The sequence below is a fragment of the Citrus sinensis genome, chromosome 7 (assembly GCF_022201045.2).
Source record: "Citrus sinensis cultivar Valencia sweet orange chromosome 7, DVS_A1.0, whole genome shotgun sequence".
In the NCBI taxonomy this organism is placed as follows: domain Eukaryota; kingdom Viridiplantae; phylum Streptophyta; class Magnoliopsida; order Sapindales; family Rutaceae; genus Citrus; species Citrus sinensis.
Genome location: NC_068562.1, coordinates 864,128 through 880,723, shown reverse-complemented (window position 1 = coordinate 880,723; position 16,596 = coordinate 864,128). Strand labels below are relative to the sequence as shown.

Sequence of the window (16,596 nt, the reverse complement as noted above, 5' to 3'; positions counted from 1 at the left end):
CGGGGGGCTATCTTTTGTATAATCCGTTATCTGTTGATCTGTGTGTATTATTTATACGTATCATTACCATAGTTAAGGCAATTATAAAAGCTTATCATAATATAAATAAATTAATACAACTACGTAGATGTTTTATAACCCAAAAATATATTGGATTGGACTGTGAACTCATTGAAAATGCATTAATTAACAAAATTGCTTCATTAACTCCGTGACATGACCGCACAATTATCAAAATCCACTACTGCGTTAGTGGGTCGCCTTAACCCATCATATGATTTAATCTAACCAACCTTTCAACAAAGTATAAACATCCCATGATTATTTCCTCCCCTCTTATTTAAATGGATAATTACCTAATGGTCCCCATAATTTACAACAATAGTAAATATGTCCACAAATTTAATGTTGATTTCGAGTTCGTTCCTAACCCAGTAAGCGCAAGCAAACATTTAAAAAAAAAAATTAAACAAAAGAAAAACTTAGGAGTATTTTGTTATTTAAAAAAATAAATTGTAGGGACATTATTATGTAATACAGACAATGACTGTTTACTAAAACAGAAGAAAAGTGAAAGAAAAAGCAAACCCGAATTGAATCGGATCGGGAGTAAGACGTGGCCCAATCTCCGGAAAGGTCGTTTAAAGAAGGGAAAAAAACAATAAAAGGCAGAGTAAAAGAAAGGAAACGAGTTTGTTGGCGAAGATTGGTTCGCTCAACGAACGCTTCAACGGCATAATTTCCCGGCCGAAACAAGGTTCCTTTTCTACCATTTTCTCTCAATCTTCACCTCCTCCCTCTTCATTTCCAAAAATTTTACTTTCCCTTCTTTTTTCTTTTTTCCTTTTTGATCGATTGTCGCACTCTGCTGGTCCTCCCCCCCCCCCCCCCCCCCGACGTCATTTCGTCGCTCCAGCTCTCCTTGTATTTTCTTGAAATTTTTTCTTTTTGGCGAAATTTTCTGGGGTTTCGTTGAAAATTTCCCTTTGTTTTGTTTTTTACTGAGCAGATGATGGCTAATTGAAGTTACGCTTGCGATCGCGGTTCTCCTCAGGCGTTGGGATCTGAGGGTTGTTTGTTATTTTCTCTGAGATTTTATATTTTGGTAACTAAAAAGCCACTGTCTTAAAAAAAATAAAAATGAGCGCATCAAGGTTTATTAAGTGCGTGACGGTTGGCGATGGAGCTGTGGGTAAAACTTGTTTGCTGATTTCTTACACCAGCAACACTTTCCCTACGGTAAAATTTCTCCCTTTATTTTCAAAAAAGGAAAATTATTTTCTTTTCTGGTTAACTGTGTATTTTACTGTTGGCGTTTCGGAAGAATGTCAAAGATGGAAACTTTTTGAAATTTGGCAACAGAGGGCTTTATCTAAATCAGGCATACTTTGTAAAGTTTCATCTTTTTGGGTCATTTTGTGAAGGATTTGGGGAATATGTGTGGATTTTTTAATGAAAGATGGTTGCTTTGATGTTATTTTTGATATCTGGTTTAGAATTTGTCTCCAATGTTGTGGTATCTAATGCAGTTGGTAGATTAGGAATGAATGATGATGAGTTGTGAAGATTCACGGCAATGAGAAACAAATGCTAGGATATTGTGCTTTCTCATGCTGTAATATTGTTTTGGAATAGGATTTTTGGAAATATGTGTTGCATAATGTGGTTAATTTTTTGTTTTGGTGGGAAACAGGATTATGTGCCAACTGTGTTTGATAATTTCAGTGCAAATGTGGTTGTCAATGGCAGCACTGTTAATCTTGGATTATGGGATACTGCTGGTAACATTAAATCTACCCCCTTTTCCATTTGCAAATGTTGTTTAGAGTTCTGTTTCTGGGACTAAATCCCCTTTTTTCCCCACCTTTATGAACAGGACAAGAGGATTATAACAGATTAAGACCTTTAAGTTACCGTGGTGCAGATGTTTTCATTCTTGCATTCTCTCTTATTAGCAAAGCAAGTTATGAAAATGTATCCAAGAAGGTGAGTAAATTCTATGTTGTTTTCTTACTCCAACAGAGATACAATCCATGGATGACATTTTGATGAATTTCTTTTTGGCTTTGTCTCCAGTGGATTCCAGAGTTGAAACATTATGCACCTGGTGTGCCAATAATCCTTGTTGGAACAAAGCTTGGTGAGGTTTTCTTATATTCAAATTGTCACTACTGATTTTCTATCTGTTAGCCTCTGTACATGGAGCATTTTCTTAAAGAATCCGAATAACCAATTTTTTTTATACTTTTGTAACATGATCTTGGCTTTTTTCGTTGTTCTAGTCCACCGTTTCTGTTATACAATTTGAATTTATGAGGATCTTATTTAAGTTAAATTACCTTAGCATCCTCTGAAGCTTTGATGGCTAGTTGTACATCAATTGTTTCTAATCTATGCTTGATGTTGTTCTTGAAGTTTCATTATCACGCAGTCTGCGTATATTTTGTCTTTTTCTATGTGAGCGAATTGATACAGATTTTTATGGTAATTGCTTTTGGTTTTAATTATGGGCAAAATGCATATTATGCATGTTTGCCAAGGAACATATTGTCGGGTTTATCCCCTTCTATGTTTGCTGGATTTTTCAGTGTCCACAGGCATTTTTATATTGTGTGGATTATGGCCAAAATAATTGGTACCTACCCATTGTACACAATTTTTAACAGATATTGACGCTTATTTTGTCACATTTTCTTTCGTGACAAATCTTTCAAATGTCTATGTAATCTCCTTCTCTAAAATTATGCCTTCAAATATCAGTAATCAAATGAGTGTGTCTATATGAGAGGGGTATAGAGAATTATTGGTAGAGGAGGTATATCCTAGCTAGCTCATTAACTTTTTTTTTTCCCTTAGAAGTTCTTTTATTGGCCTCGACATCGTTAGAGATTGCCTGTTTTCCATTGCGTCAAAATTGATGCTATAGAGTTTATCTCCCCCCTTCCCCCCCCCCCCCCCCCCCCCCCCTCCCCCGCGACCAAAACATAAATTAACTTTTAGTTATTTCCTTTTACCCTGCATGTGCCAACATATGTTTTGTTGAAGAGCCTGAAGCCAATACCGTGGCTGGTTATCCTTTTTCCTTTTCATCTTAGTTATTGGGACTGACCTCATTTTGTATGTGGACCTTGTAAGGGTATGTACCAAATGATTTTAAGTAATCCTAATTGTTTTATGATGTGGAATTAACCAGATCTTCGGGATGATAAGCAGTTCTTCATTGATCATCCAGGTGCCGTGCCCATTAGTACAGCTCAGGTAAAGATTTTCAGCTTCACATTATTTTCATTTTTCCCCTTTGAGAAAGTGCACAAAAATTGTTAGTTTCAATGTACTGATTATAACTTGTAATAGGGGGAGGAGCTGAGGAAGCTGATTGGTGCACCTGCTTACATTGAATGCAGTTCAAAAACACAGCAGGTAACATTTGTATGTTGAACATTTTCATGCTTCATGTATGTTATAGATTTCTAATTTAAGGGTTCAATGTTTTTGGTTGCTGCAGAATGTGAAGGCAGTATTTGATGCAGCCATCAGAGTTGTCCTCCAACCACCAAAGACGAAGAAGAAAAAGAATAAAGCACAAAAGGCCTGCTCTATATTGTGATTGAAATTAGGTGTAAAGAGATTATGACCCTCTGTCCTTTCTCAAATTCTCCCTCATCTTTCTTCCTATGCTCTTGAAGAAATCTCAATTGACAAACTGTGAGGATCTCTCTGTGAATCATCAGGTGGTTTTGTATTGTTTTGTTGGAATTGTTGTGATCGGCTCTAATTGTTGAAATGCATTACATTGTTGCACACCTTTTGTTGACTCCCGGATTCAATATGCATTATGTATTAAAAAGATTGGAATTTCCCAGTTCCCACTAAGAAGACCAACAACGTTTCCTTGCATGGACGTACCAAATATAACTTAGTATTGTTTTAAAGGCTTGGCCGCGTCTTCTGCGTAAAAGGTGAAAGAGAAAACACGAAAATAAAAAATAAAAAAATACATAATCAAGTCTTTAATTAAGATGCTTGTCAACCGTGAGAGTTCAATGAAAATCCTAATTATGTAATTAACAATGTGACCCCAATCGAAATGCTCCATCTAAGTTTTGAACTTATTATTATTAAATTAAGTGTCCCGTTGATTTTGAAATGTCTCAACTTACCCCGTGCGGTCTAAAAGCTCGATTCTTCGGAATTTGATTAGTCAGTTTGATTTTACAAAAGTTCATTACAAAGGTAAAAATATTTTAGCTTGTTGAACTTTAGTTGTTATTTCGAGTTGATTTTAGAAGAACACGATAATGGAAATGTCATTATCATATTAGCTTATGCTACCAGTCTGACAAGCAGCCCATGAGGATAATTCTATCAATAAGGAACTGTCGAGAATGGCAAATACATTTTTATTTAATTGTAGACAAGTCTCCGTCTCATTTCAGAATATAATATTGGCCTACGACAAGCTTTCCAAATTCCCAGGCTCCCCGACTGGGACATTGGGTCAAGCAGGCTTGGATTTTTTGTCAAACACTCGATTAAACTTCGATACATTCCATGGAGGGGCCACTTCTATTTTATTTTTATTTTTGAATAATTGCAGAAAGCAGATTCAACAGGCGGAATCAATGCGGACGCTGAGAAAAATGACTGTCTCCACCGTGAGTCCCGGGCCAATTGCGAATAAAACACCCCACTCCAAGCCATCACCGGTTGTGGGTTTGGCCTCCTGCATGCTGTTCTTCCTTATCTCATTTAAAGTCCATTCATCTTCATGATCTTTCTTTTTCATTCTTGTTATCAGCGTAAAAGAAATGGATATGATATGAAATTCGACTGAGACATGGGAAATGAGCATAACGTTATATATCAGAACTGCTTACAGCTGAATAGCATTCTGGAGCCATCATTGTGTACGCAAATGAACCGCGACATAAAGAGTTTTCTGTTCTTGGCATTTATTTTTTGCAAAGCTGGCCGGCAGCAGCTGGTTTTTGATAAATCTATGTTATCAACAGCGGTGATTTGGTATGGATGTTTGACAATTTTGGCTAGGCACGAATATTATCGTGATATGGAACGGTGGCTGATTGTAGTGCACCCGTCAGATTGTTTGATATTTGCGGGATTTTCACGTGCCGCTGGATTTTGGATACCTCAGGTCGACCATCGTGGAAAAAGCAACTTTATCAGCAAAAATCTAGGTTAGCCACCAAGAACTAATGTTCTTTTTTGGCTTTTATTCTTATTTTTTTAATTATAAAACTTTTACTTTTTACTTCGATTTTGAAAAAATGCTGCACTTTATATTTTCTATATAATTTTTGCATGTATTTAATTTCTATCAGTGTTGCTTCTGCATGCGAGTGTTTTCTTTCTTTTCTCATGTTTCTTTGAGGAAGCCCATGATCTATGCTTGTCATAATAATGCTCTTTATAAAGAAACCACCCTGGTAATGACATTCCAAAAACAGAATGCCACATCTAATTTTTAATTATGTAATTTTCTTGTTCTTTTGGTGGCAGTGTACACTCGAGTGATCACCATGAATTTCAACAAGAAGAAAGTTGTGTTCGTAATGGGAGCAACAGCCACCGGCAAGACCAAACTGTCAATCGACCTTGCGATTCATTTTTCGGGCGAAGCAATTAACTCGAACAAGATTCAAGTGTACAAAGGTCTGGACATTGCCACCAACAAGGTCACTGCGTCTGAGCGCCAAGGCGTTCCCCACCACTTGTTAGGGTTTGTAGACCCAGAAGCGGACTATCCGGAGGAAGAATTCTGTGAACATGCCCTGAGGGCCATCGACAAAATTATAGAAAATGGCCATCTGCACATCATTGTTGGTGGCTCGAATACTTATATTGAAGCACTTGTTGAAGATTCCATAATTAACTTTAGGGCTAATTATGACTGTTGCTTCCTTTGGATGGATGTTGATCCGCTTGTTTTATACAAATACGTCGGTATTCGGGTCGATAAAATGGTCGAAGCTGGCCTCGTCGACGAGGTCAGGGACATGTTCGACCCTAACGCCGATTACAACCGGGGCATCCGGCGGTCCATCGGGGCTCCGGAGCTGCATGAATATTTACAATTTGAAAGTAACATGAAAAATGAGACTACTAATAATAATAAGGACCTACTACTCAAGAAGGGTCATTCTTGACCCATCATTACGTAATGTGAAGTAAAATGAATCCGGAGTCCATTACCGCGTAAGTAGCGCTGTTGATGTCTTATCAGTTGCATAATACATATTTACAAAGACCGCCAACAACGGTTCCCATTGCTAATTGATTCAATTACAAGACAGCATTGCATAACACATAGTTACAAAACCTGCATGTTCTTAACCAGTGACAATTTTCTTTGATGGAGTACTGGAATTGCAAAATAGATCATCTTCCAAATTAGAAAAAAGAAGGTTAAAAGGAGAAACTAAATTTAAACAGGAAATTGTGGAGCCTTTTCATATTTTGCTATCAAAGAATTTATACCATCAAGTAGGGTTGTATGTATCCACTTGCAATATAATCCTTAAAGAACCTTTGATTGGACCACGCCAATATCTCGCTCACTCGCTTTATAAACCATGAAATCCCCCTTTACCAAGTATATCCAGGGCTATATTCAATCCTCTCTAACTAGAAGACGAAAATATTTCACACTTCTTTTGGTTGGGGGGGGGGGGGGGGGGGGGGGGGGGGGGGGGGGGGTGGGAGGGGAAAGGCATTTTTCTTCATAAATTCGCCTAATGGCGTCAAAATGAATTATCAAGGAGCTTAGGGATTTGCAGAGCGACCCTCCAAGTTCATGCAGCGCAGGTATATATGATGAACATAAACGGGTAAAAGCTTGTTTAGTTCTTATATTATGAGGTTAGTGTCCATTTAGTCTATGTATTTTTTAAAACATCTCAAAACGTCCCTGCTATTAAATATTGACACTCATGTCATTATTTTTTATTATTTTTAACTTGCTTTTATAATATTACACTTTTACAATAATGTTTCTTTTTTGGATATTAATAAAAAATTAAGTTATCAAATTAAACTCAAAAATAAAATAAAAACAAAAAAGGTATATATTAATTTTTGTGGAAGCTCACGTATGTCTAAAAAATTAATATCGTAAAAAATTACATTATCAATTTTTTTAGAAAAATTAATATTTTAACTCAAGAGTGTGTTCCACAAAAATTAGTATATATATTTTATTTTATTTTATTTTTTGGTGTTAAACTGGTAATTTTTTTTTTCTTTTTAATAATGTCTAAAAAAATTATTATAATAGGGCAATATTATAAAAATAAGTTAAAAGGAACAAAAGATAATGGCAAAAGTGTCAATAATTTAATGGTAGGGATGGTTTGAGGTATTTTTAAAAACATAGGGACTAAACGGATACTAAGTTCAAAATATATTGACTAAACGAGCTTTTACCCGACATAAACTGCAGCAAATCGTTTTTATAATTACTTCAATTATTTCTCTGTAACATATAATTTTTGTTTCGACGAAGTTTAGGTCCTATAGCAGAAGATTTGTTCCGCTGGCAAGCAACCATCATTGGTCCAACCGACAGTCCATATGCTGGTGGTATTTTTCATGTTGCCATCAATTTCCCTCCTGATTACCCTTTTAAACCTCCAAAGGTAATATATATACGTATAGTATGCAAAGGTAATATTGAAACTTGATAAGTTGATATCGATCATCTGGGTTCTTGATGTTATATATGAATTTGTATTGTGATTGTCTCAAATTGCAGGTTGCTTTTAAGACCAAAGTTTTCCATCCAAATATAAATAACAATGGGAGTATCTGTTTAGATATTCTCAAGGATCAATGGAGCCCTGCACTCACCATATCAAAGGTGGTATCTCATTTTTTAAAAAAAAAAAATCATAATCAATAGAACACCATGATGTTATCAATGATAATTAATTAATATGTAATGAATGCAGGTTTTGCTTTCAATATGTTCCCTGCTAACCGATCCTAACCCAGATGATGATGATCCGCTTGTTCCAGAGATTGCTCATTTGTACAAGACTGATAAGCTCAAGTATGAGAATCTTGCACGAAACTGGACTCAGAAATATGCCATGGGCTAGTACCCCGAAAAACTCTCCATAAGCAAATTAAGCTTATCTTGCCTATCCCCTGACCACCAACATGTTCCGCCCCCCCCCCCCCCCCCCCCCTCCCTCCCCCCGGCCACCCCGGGCGAAAAAAAAAACTTGGAATAATTAGTGCGTGTAAATGATTGTTACTGTTTGAGACGATCAATATAAATGATTGCTACTATTTCTTCATGGACTGTCAAAAAATGTGTTTAGAATGTTGAGATGCTGCAACTCATGCAGCAGCCAGAATTTGTATATGAATCAAGCGAGTCCGCTTAGCTTTAAACAATTTTGAGTTTGGTTTCTCTTCAACGGCCCTTCTCTCCCTTCTCTTTAGACAGTCATTAGGGAACAGTAAAAGCAAAATTAGTGAAAAACATTTTCCCGAGGTCAATTGATTGAAAATTCTCTACCCCAACCGACGTGCTGAATATATTAACATACAAAGAAAACATGCACTCTTGACCACAATTGATTGATTCCTCGGCGAAAATGCTTGCCGAATAGCAAAAGAATCCACACCACCAAAGCCTCTCCCGGTATCCGCAGCTGCAACACGACACGAGACCGTTAATATACGTTTGCATATTTAACAGTTGGTATTGGTAGGGTTAACTCTTTCATTTTTTATCATTCTCGTTTTTCTTAAAGATTTCTTAAACATGTTCCAAGCCCATAGAAAAGAACAACATCCACAAACACGCGGCGCAAGAAGACCCCTTAACAAGCAAGTATTTGACAGTCCACGTGCAATAAAGATCATAACACGAGTAAAGAAGATCTATTGTTAATTTATATCATCCTTCACTGCTGTAATTACTTGGAGCACATGGTCGCAAAAACAACGGGATCCTAAATACCTCACAAAAAAATCAAACACCAGAATGGTAAGAATACAGATCTTCAACAACATTGCTTCCAAATTGCTCAAATCTAACAACCGGCACCAATTACCAAACCTCTCAATAGAATGAGTCAAATCACTGTTATCGGCAGAAGCCTGAATCAAACTCGTCAGTCTCCAGAATATTGCAAAAACTAAATTGACTTCTTGTCATCCAATGAGTCACACCTTGATAGGCTCATACTTTTCACCCACTGCACCACCTTTCTGTTTCTGGAACTGTATGTATCGCAATGTGCTTGCAAAGAAAGCATCTGCAGCTGGATCCGGTGAATTAGAGTCGCTTTGCATCTCTGCCGTAATCAGCTCAATCAGGCTCTGGATTGCAGCAGCATTGATCTGTGTGTTACCCTTCTCAAAGAAATAAATGTACCTGCACATAGTATTAAGGGTCTCTATCCTGTTAAAACTAATTCTTAGTTCATGTACAAAACCAGAGGTGCAGATCTTACTTGTTCAGTATCTCGACAAAAAGTGTGACTGATCCAGTGCTACCTCGTGTGGCATTAGACATTTGTTGAGCAGCATTTGCTATTCTTAGTGCACGCTTGAGACAGAGCAGGACCCTAGTTTAAAGAACAATAAATGGAAGTTTGAATAATGTTAATTATCCATGACCTTATGAGAGTGATAAATAACAAATTAGATATTGCCCAGCATTGTCTCCCACATAAACAATAAATAAATAAAACTCTCCAGCAAACGATTTGCATTTCAGTAAGATATATCATCCATATGTGTGGGAAGACACCAACCTAGAATACTAATTGATTGCACGGGCCAAGTGTTACTACACACAACGCATAGTTTCCTGACATAATGTTATTCCAACTTGGAAGTTCACTTAATAGGCTCACATTTACTGCAAATGCATGTGTCATAAGATAAAATATAACAGCTGAAGCTACTCTCTTCACAGTAAACATGAACTGTTAAATAATAAATAAATGTGCAATAACAAACCTCTCTCCATCTTTCATGTTATCCTGATCATCAACCCAGAAGAGATGTGAGCATGCATAGACAGCTCTGCACTGATCAGGCTTCTTTAAGAGCTTTGCAGAATACTGCCAAGAATAAAGCTTCTTTAGAATCAGGCTTACTCAACCTTCGAAATAATTGAAATGCTAGAATCATTACCCCTGTAGCCTTGTGTGTTAATGTATCCCTGTTTTCTACACCAAATACGTGCATCCTCTGGAGAGTCCCTATTATTAGATGTATTGCTGTCACTTGTGCTCTGGAATCCTACAAAGAAAGAACATTTTAAAGTGAATATTAGTCTATTTGATGACAGACTAAGGATTCCCCAACACCATCAGCCCCCCTTCCCATAAGATGATGATGATGATGATGATGATGATGATAATAAAAAGAAACAAGATTACTCATCAGAGGCATGATCAACTTACTGAAATTTCTTCTTCATACAGGATATATGCTTGAGTGAAAAATTCATAAGCCACAGGTTCTAGATCAGAGTCATTTGCAGCCTGATAAAATAACAAATAATGGGAAACTACAGATCAGAATATTATATGCTTCACCAATAGGTTCCCTGTATATCAGAAGATCAAATATCAAAACGCACCTCAGCACACTGCAAGTACAACCGCAATGCCAATTCAGGTGCTGGAACACCATATAGGGTCTCAATAGTCTAAAACAAGCAGCAATACACATGATCAATACGTAAAAGAAGTGAAATGCATTGATTTACAACCGCAATGCCAATTCAGGTGCTGGAACACCATATAGGGTCTCAATAGTCTAAAACAAGCAGCAATACACATGATCAATAAGTAAAAGAAGTGAAATGCATTGATTAAACATGCCAAAGAAAAAACAAATTCAAGACAAGTTGAGCCAATCCCTGCAATGTAAACAACATAGACAATGCAAGAAGAAATGCATGAACATCCTAGTTCCAGAAAGTTCCTTTTAAGTGTGATTCCATAGTAGCTCATGTATGCTAACATGTAAGGAAAAAGCACTTTCCTTTCAAGGAGAATATGACAATGATCATGTCCTAAAAATACCTCATTTTACTAGATCTTCCAACCAAAGATATTTGGCTAGATCCTGGAATGAGGATATTAATGTTAAAATGCCCATTTAAATCCCACGTTTCCTTAAATCACTTAAAATACACCACCCATTTTCACAAAGTTTCTCAGTTCTCTCTCAAATTCCTACAACAATTATATAATCCCAACAGAATCCACCACATGCTAGTGAATTCTAATAATGCCCCATTGTCAGCAACCATCGTTCATAGAAATATTTCTTTAAATTGAGCATGGAGATAATGACCATGTCTTTGGTTTTCTTCATTTCGGTAAGTGCCTGATTTTCACATAATGGAATAGATTTGATAGATCATAACAATAACAAGCTACCTGGTTTAAAAGCTGGAAAACTTTCTTAGGTGTAGTTGATCCCTCTTCTCCAAAAGGATTTTCTTCTGGACCTTGGAGCTGCCGAACCAACTGCATATCACAGACAATGTACTGTTAATAAAAATTACAGGAAGTTTTTGAGGAACCACTGGTCCCAAAAACATAAACTAACTAGGCTTAAACTATATCAGTTTTCCTGATCATAATCATGAAAGGCAGTATAATAGTATATACCAATGACCAACATAATGATTACAGGAATTACAAAAATCCTATAAAATTGAGAAAATTATTAGCATTCACTTAAGCTGAACAGATAGCGACTACCTTCAGAGAAGAAAACACAAGGGGAGGAACAGTAAATGGCAGACGTTTGGGTCCTCCAGTAAGAATATGTTTCCTTACTGTACATATGATCTGCAACATATTAAGCGTATTAAGCTGTTTCCATAATAGAGGGCATAATGTAATAAGCTTACAAGAAAAGGGAAAAATAGATAGAGAAAGTTAACAAAAGAGTATGTCATACTAAATTAGACAAGGTTAATTTGGGGTGGCTCCGGTGCAGTACAAGTTAACCTAAAGAAAAATGTCATACTACAAATAGAGAAGTTTGACAAAGTTATTTATGGTTCATGTAAAATTAAATTGCTGAATAATATAGAATTATAAATCTAAAACACATCACTTCATCTATTCTGCACTCTTTGGTTAATCAACTCAAAGTTCACCAGATTCATATGATGTGGACTACAGAGTCTTCCTTTAATTCCAAATCAAAAACACCACAGTGAGACATGCATAATTGGAGAAGGAAGAAACATTGTACACACAAAAAGACTTTAATCATTCAACGCTTAAAGAAATTAGATAATCATATAGGGAGAGTATCACCCTTTCAGATACCTTAAACATTTCCTCTGTATCATCATTTTGAAGCATCTGGATAAGACGTGCAACAGAATTCTGCTCTTCCTTGAAATCATCTTCATCAACCTAAATGAAAAAAAAAATTAAAAAAATAAAAATAAAACACATATATAAACCATTTCAATAGAAAAATGGTTAAACAAAATGGCTCAATTAGAGAAGAAATCTCGGACGAATTAGCAATTTGTTCAGTGAAAAGAATTACAAAGAAAATGTAACGTATATAATCGATGGATTATAAGAGACAACAGAGTTCTATAATCATCAAATAAAAGAAATTATTTTGACAGAGAAATAAACTTCAAGTAACCTGATCATGAGCAGCCCCATCCAAGTCCCTGATAAGCCCTTTAATTAATTCAAACAATGCCTCAACCTACAAAATGGAAACAAAAATATTTAGTGGATTAAATATTTAAAATTAAAAATAAAATGCATATGTGAATAAAACCAAATTACCAGGAAGCATGCCTCCTTAAAATAATGCATAACTTGATATATGTATATATATATATATAATGGACAGAAACCTACCTTGTCAGCAGTCGAAATCTGAGTATTGTTTTTCATAATGCTCTGAATAATAACCATTGCCATGACTTTATTGGTTTCACTGTCAACGTATTCCATCACACTGGGATAGTTTGAAAGTTTTAGTACAGTAACAATGTCATTGTATTTGTCCAGTGGAGCACTTAAAAGCGCAACAATCTGCTTTGTTGCTCTGTTGTCTTCAAGTTTTCCTTCGCCCGAAAGTTTTTTAACACAAGCTCCCTGAAGAATAGTTCAGACAAAAATTAACTTTGCTCGGACAAAGTAGATTTTATCCCTAAAGAATGCAACATATCCTTCATACTGAAAAAATGATAAACAAAAATAGAATATGATATTGAATCATTCAGACAAGCATAAATAAAATGGCACGTCAGTTCTCTCTTTATATGGATATCCAGCACATTTAATTTTCAGTTTGAAAACTATGCTACTTCATACATCTATTTCCTCACGATGATGGTAACACACACACAAACATAGACAGATACCTGTAAACTTAAAAAGCTGTCTCATAGTGATTCAGTTTACAAGGCATACACAATACATATTCAAAAAGTAATTTCAGTAGATACATACCAGCACTTGATCTGCATAATCAAGCCGATCAGGGTGTACATGGAGAGTAAACGTAAGAAGAGATGAATATAAAGTTACAGCTCCAAGGATAGGCATGTCAGCCTGAGCTTCTATCACCTGCATCATCACATAGATTACAATCCCATTTCCAGCCACCAAAATAAGAATGTAAACAATACTTTGTGATAAAAGTGGAAAGTAGAAGTTTAAAAAAAAAAACAGAAGGAAACATGTAAGTCACCAAAATATGCAAATAGGTGGGACAGTGTAACATACATTCGAAGTTCGAATGCTGCAGATTATATTCCTTAAAATATATAAACACAATTTACCTTCCCAATGGCATTGTTCAACTTGGAAAAAGCTTCTACTTGCAAGAACTCAGGTAAAACTTCTGTGCTTGAAGCAGCATAGTTTGAAAGTCTTTCCATCAAACGAGATAGGACTGTCTTGATGTCAACAGATGGCTGAGAAGCACAAATACAAAAAAGTGTGTGAAGGTTTAAAAGAAAAATTACTACTCTGGACTTCATCACATTATTAGCTTTGAATTAGGTCAACAAACATAAATTAGACATAAAGGGCCAAGTAAGCTCATTTTTTGTGTTTCTATAAACATTAACATTTAAAAGGTTACATAGAAGGGGATTCAAAAACTGATAATGCAGACGAAATTACATACTTGAAGCTGTGGGAAAGCCCCCAACAATATTTCAAGAGTTTGCAAATGGTACTCATCAGGAAAGACTTGGATGATGCAGTCCATCAAGTAGCACTGTGCAATCTCATCTTTACAATTGACAACCTGTCAAAATAATTTAGATGCAGAATCCAGTGCCCAAAGTGTAACAAGCAAAAGTCACCTATTGTAGCGATAAATTTGACTACAAAAGGAATAAAAGTCTAACATACCTGCTCGAGAACTCTGGGAAGCACAGTTTCTTTGTATGTATCAAGGTCGACACCCTCTATCTGACTGAGGACATGCAGGTTCTTCCCAACCTAGTTAGAAAAACGGAGGCAAAACCGAAGCTTTCCATAAGCGTAACTGGGTGCACAAAATTATAGCGGCAAAATTAACCATATATGGGTTATTGGTATTACAAGATCACGTAGCTCGCTCCTTTCTTTCTCCCGTTTGTCCTTCTCCCGGGCAGGTCCCTGCAGTCCAGAAAGCCCGACAGCAAGCCTCAACTCAGGGTCAGCTAAGAGTATGAATGATTCACAAGCAGTATAACACCTGCATGACCAGAAATCATGCACTCATGACACAAATTTACCTCCATGACATGCAAGAGATTGTGGTGCATGCATGCCAAACATGAGAGCAGGTAACAGTCCAGAGATGTTTCAACCAACCTGATGTTGCATCCGCACCCATAATTTGTTCATCTCTGTGAAGTTTTGAAGTACAAACTCCATAGCATCGTTTACAGTGTCAGCATCCCTGCAGAATCCAGTAAAGCTATCAAAAAATAAGTTGCCGCTTAATCAATTGTTAAATTAAATATACACAAGGTTAATTGACCAACAAGAAATGAACAAGGCAACCAAACTAATTTTTCATTGATATCATAAAATAAATTCATTAAGATTTACCAACAACTAGGCATAAGATAAATACATTAATAGTAACAACAACTAACATTAAAATTCTTGGCCCCTCAAATTCTAGTGGTCTTGAAACAAACAAAAAACATTTCTAGAGAGAGGAAAAAAAAAAGATGAATTTTCCCTTCAACTTGCACCACACCAGCTGCAATCAACAAGATTTGGATACCCACCAGCTCAAATCACTTTAATGATTTCAAACACTCATCCAATAGGGCCAATACTGCTTAAAAGTCTCAAACCACCAAATGATCCCCAAAAAACAACATAGAATTAAATGATCTTCACACTAGTCTAGAAATGGAAGACTTGACAACCATCTAACATCCTTACCCTTCATACTCTGAACCAATATCAGGTAATTTATCCCTGCTAATTTGCGAGAGGTAACTCCTCAGGAAGAGCCCACGTACAGGATGCTGAATGCCGCGGCACATGTCAACAAGATCTTTTAGAACATCCTTAGCGGGTGCTTCCTTAGATTTAATATATACTGATCCCACTGTGCAGAGAAGATACCTGACAAAATATCACAATTAACTCATAAAACAATGCAAAAAGGAAAACCTACAACTAATACAAATAAAGCTGCTTTTTTCACACTATATTTAGTAACGCTTGATGGAACATTCATTCACTCACAATCTAGGCAATATATTGCCAGCATGCTGCACGAGCTCATACAGATCAATAATAGAGCAACCACGGCGAGTCTCTTCCTTAAAGAACATCTCCAGCTTCCTTAACTCATCAAATGCTCGCATGTCTGTTGCAGTCAATCAGAAATCATATTTCGTACGTAAGTTTTTCTGGAAAAAAAAAATCTTAAATCCAACACTACTGGAAAGTGGATCACAGAATTAAAGTCTTACAGAGTTGATAGTACTTCTGAGGAGAAAGCTTCGAAGTCCTAAGCTCAGATAACATCTGAGCAGAATATTTTAAAGCATCTCTCAGATTGTTCGAGTCCTGAGAAATTCAAATTAACCGCCACCATAATTAGGGTTTCGACCGTGCAAATTCATCATATTAGGTTTAATCTTTGATTTTCCGCTCGTTTTCTTCCCGAGAAACAAACAGATGTTACTTACCAGAGCACGATGCATGTAGAACGCATTCTGTTGGAGGCCAGCGATTCCGGCGGCAAGCCATTTCTCCTCATCTTCGACTCCATCGACCATCATTCTCTCTCTCTCGTTAACGAGGTTGCGTTTTGACTTGATACGTAGTAAGATCCTCAATTGCCTTTAGACGCTCTGGATCGGCGTGATCTTGTGCGCTTGACGTGTAAGCTCTGAATAAATCTTAGACCGTTGATTCTGGGTCGTGTACTTTACGCCAAATTGTACTTTATACTAATTTCTTATGAAGTTGTTAAATTCCACCTTTTCAAGGTATTCGGTAAATTGAAAGCATGGAATATTGGGACTCATTTTTCCTCCCAACTTATTTATATAAAAGTAAATTTGTATCTTCTCTATTAATGTGGGCA

At 36.4% G+C, this 16,596-nt stretch overlaps 3 protein-coding genes and 1 pseudogene across 5 annotated transcripts; 3 read left to right on the top strand and 1 right to left on the bottom strand.

Moving 5' to 3' along the window:
* The first annotated feature begins 591 nt into the window (after nt 1–591).
* LOC102606697 (rac-like GTP-binding protein RHO1) lies at nt 592–3,801 on the top strand. Of its 2 annotated transcripts, none has more exons than XM_006466927.4 (8): nt 592–757; nt 1,010–1,239; nt 1,694–1,781; nt 1,877–1,986; nt 2,077–2,140; nt 3,194–3,258; nt 3,355–3,420; nt 3,506–3,801. In XM_006466927.4, the coding sequence occupies exons 2-8, from the start codon at nt 1,141–1,143 to the stop codon at nt 3,605–3,607; spliced, it is 594 nt and encodes a 197-aa protein (XP_006466990.1). In that variant the 5' UTR covers nt 592–757; nt 1,010–1,140; the 3' UTR covers nt 3,608–3,801. The 2 variants fall into 2 exon arrangements, with proteins under 2 accessions (XP_006466990.1, XP_006466991.1); XM_006466928.4 differs by having other exon boundaries at nt 596–757; nt 1,007–1,239.
* A 1,587-nt stretch (nt 3,802–5,388) lies between these two features.
* LOC102631412 (adenylate isopentenyltransferase 5, chloroplastic-like) lies at nt 5,389–6,167 on the top strand. Its single transcript, XM_025101193.2, has one exon. The coding sequence runs from the start codon at nt 5,541–5,543 to the stop codon at nt 6,165–6,167; it is 627 nt and encodes a 208-aa protein (XP_024956961.2). The 5' UTR covers nt 5,389–5,540.
* Nucleotides 6,168–6,752: 585 nt separating this feature from the next.
* On the top strand, nt 6,753–8,179 carry LOC102607195 (ubiquitin-conjugating enzyme E2-17 kDa-like; annotated as a pseudogene).
* A 712-nt stretch (nt 8,180–8,891) lies between these two features.
* Nucleotides 8,892–16,469, bottom strand: LOC102607490 (vacuolar protein sorting-associated protein 35A). 2 transcript variants are annotated; one of them, XM_006466929.4, is made up of 21 exons: nt 16,196–16,469; nt 15,977–16,073; nt 15,747–15,870; nt 15,438–15,623; nt 14,853–14,940; nt 14,598–14,654; nt 14,406–14,495; nt 14,176–14,298; nt 13,826–13,960; nt 13,494–13,610; nt 12,897–13,136; nt 12,673–12,738; nt 12,339–12,428; nt 11,757–11,849; nt 11,433–11,522; nt 10,625–10,693; nt 10,446–10,526; nt 10,174–10,281; nt 9,997–10,100; nt 9,486–9,599; nt 8,892–9,406 (listed from the first exon to the last, which is right to left on the bottom strand). In XM_006466929.4, exons 1-21 carry the CDS (start codon nt 16,286–16,288, stop codon nt 9,196–9,198), a joined length of 2,376 nt encoding a protein of 791 aa, XP_006466992.1. In that variant the 5' UTR covers nt 16,289–16,469; the 3' UTR covers nt 8,892–9,195. The 2 variants fall into 2 exon arrangements, with proteins under 2 accessions (XP_006466992.1, XP_006466993.1); XM_006466930.4 differs by having other exon boundaries at nt 11,760–11,849; nt 16,196–16,462.
* Between the last annotated feature and the right edge of the window lie 127 nt (nt 16,470–16,596).

What these genes read in the sequence shown, in the direction of transcription:
- LOC102607490 (XM_006466929.4), bottom strand. Translation starts at nt 16,288, where the DNA reads ATGATGGTCGATGGAGTCGAAGATGAGGAGAAATGGCTTGCCGCCGGA. An exon ending in TCAGAAGTACTATCAACTCT is followed by an intron (nt 15,871 to 15,976) that starts GTAAGACTTTAA and finishes TGACTGCAACAG; the next exon opens with ACATGCGAGCATTTGATGAG. An exon ending in TGTATGAAGAAGAAATTTCA is followed by an intron (nt 10,282 to 10,445) that starts GTAAGTTGATCA and finishes CTTTCTTTGTAG; the next exon opens with GATTCCAGAGCACAAGTGAC.
- LOC102606697 (XM_006466927.4), top strand. Translation starts at nt 1,141, where the DNA reads ATGAGCGCATCAAGGTTTATTAAGTGCGTGACGGTTGGCGATGGAGCT. An exon ending in TGCCCATTAGTACAGCTCAG is followed by an intron (nt 3,259 to 3,354) that starts GTAAAGATTTTC and finishes AACTTGTAATAG; the next exon opens with GGGGAGGAGCTGAGGAAGCT. An exon ending in GCAGTTCAAAAACACAGCAG is followed by an intron (nt 3,421 to 3,505) that starts GTAACATTTGTA and finishes TGGTTGCTGCAG; the next exon opens with AATGTGAAGGCAGTATTTGA.
- LOC102631412 (XM_025101193.2), top strand. Translation starts at nt 5,541, where the DNA reads ATGAATTTCAACAAGAAGAAAGTTGTGTTCGTAATGGGAGCAACAGCC.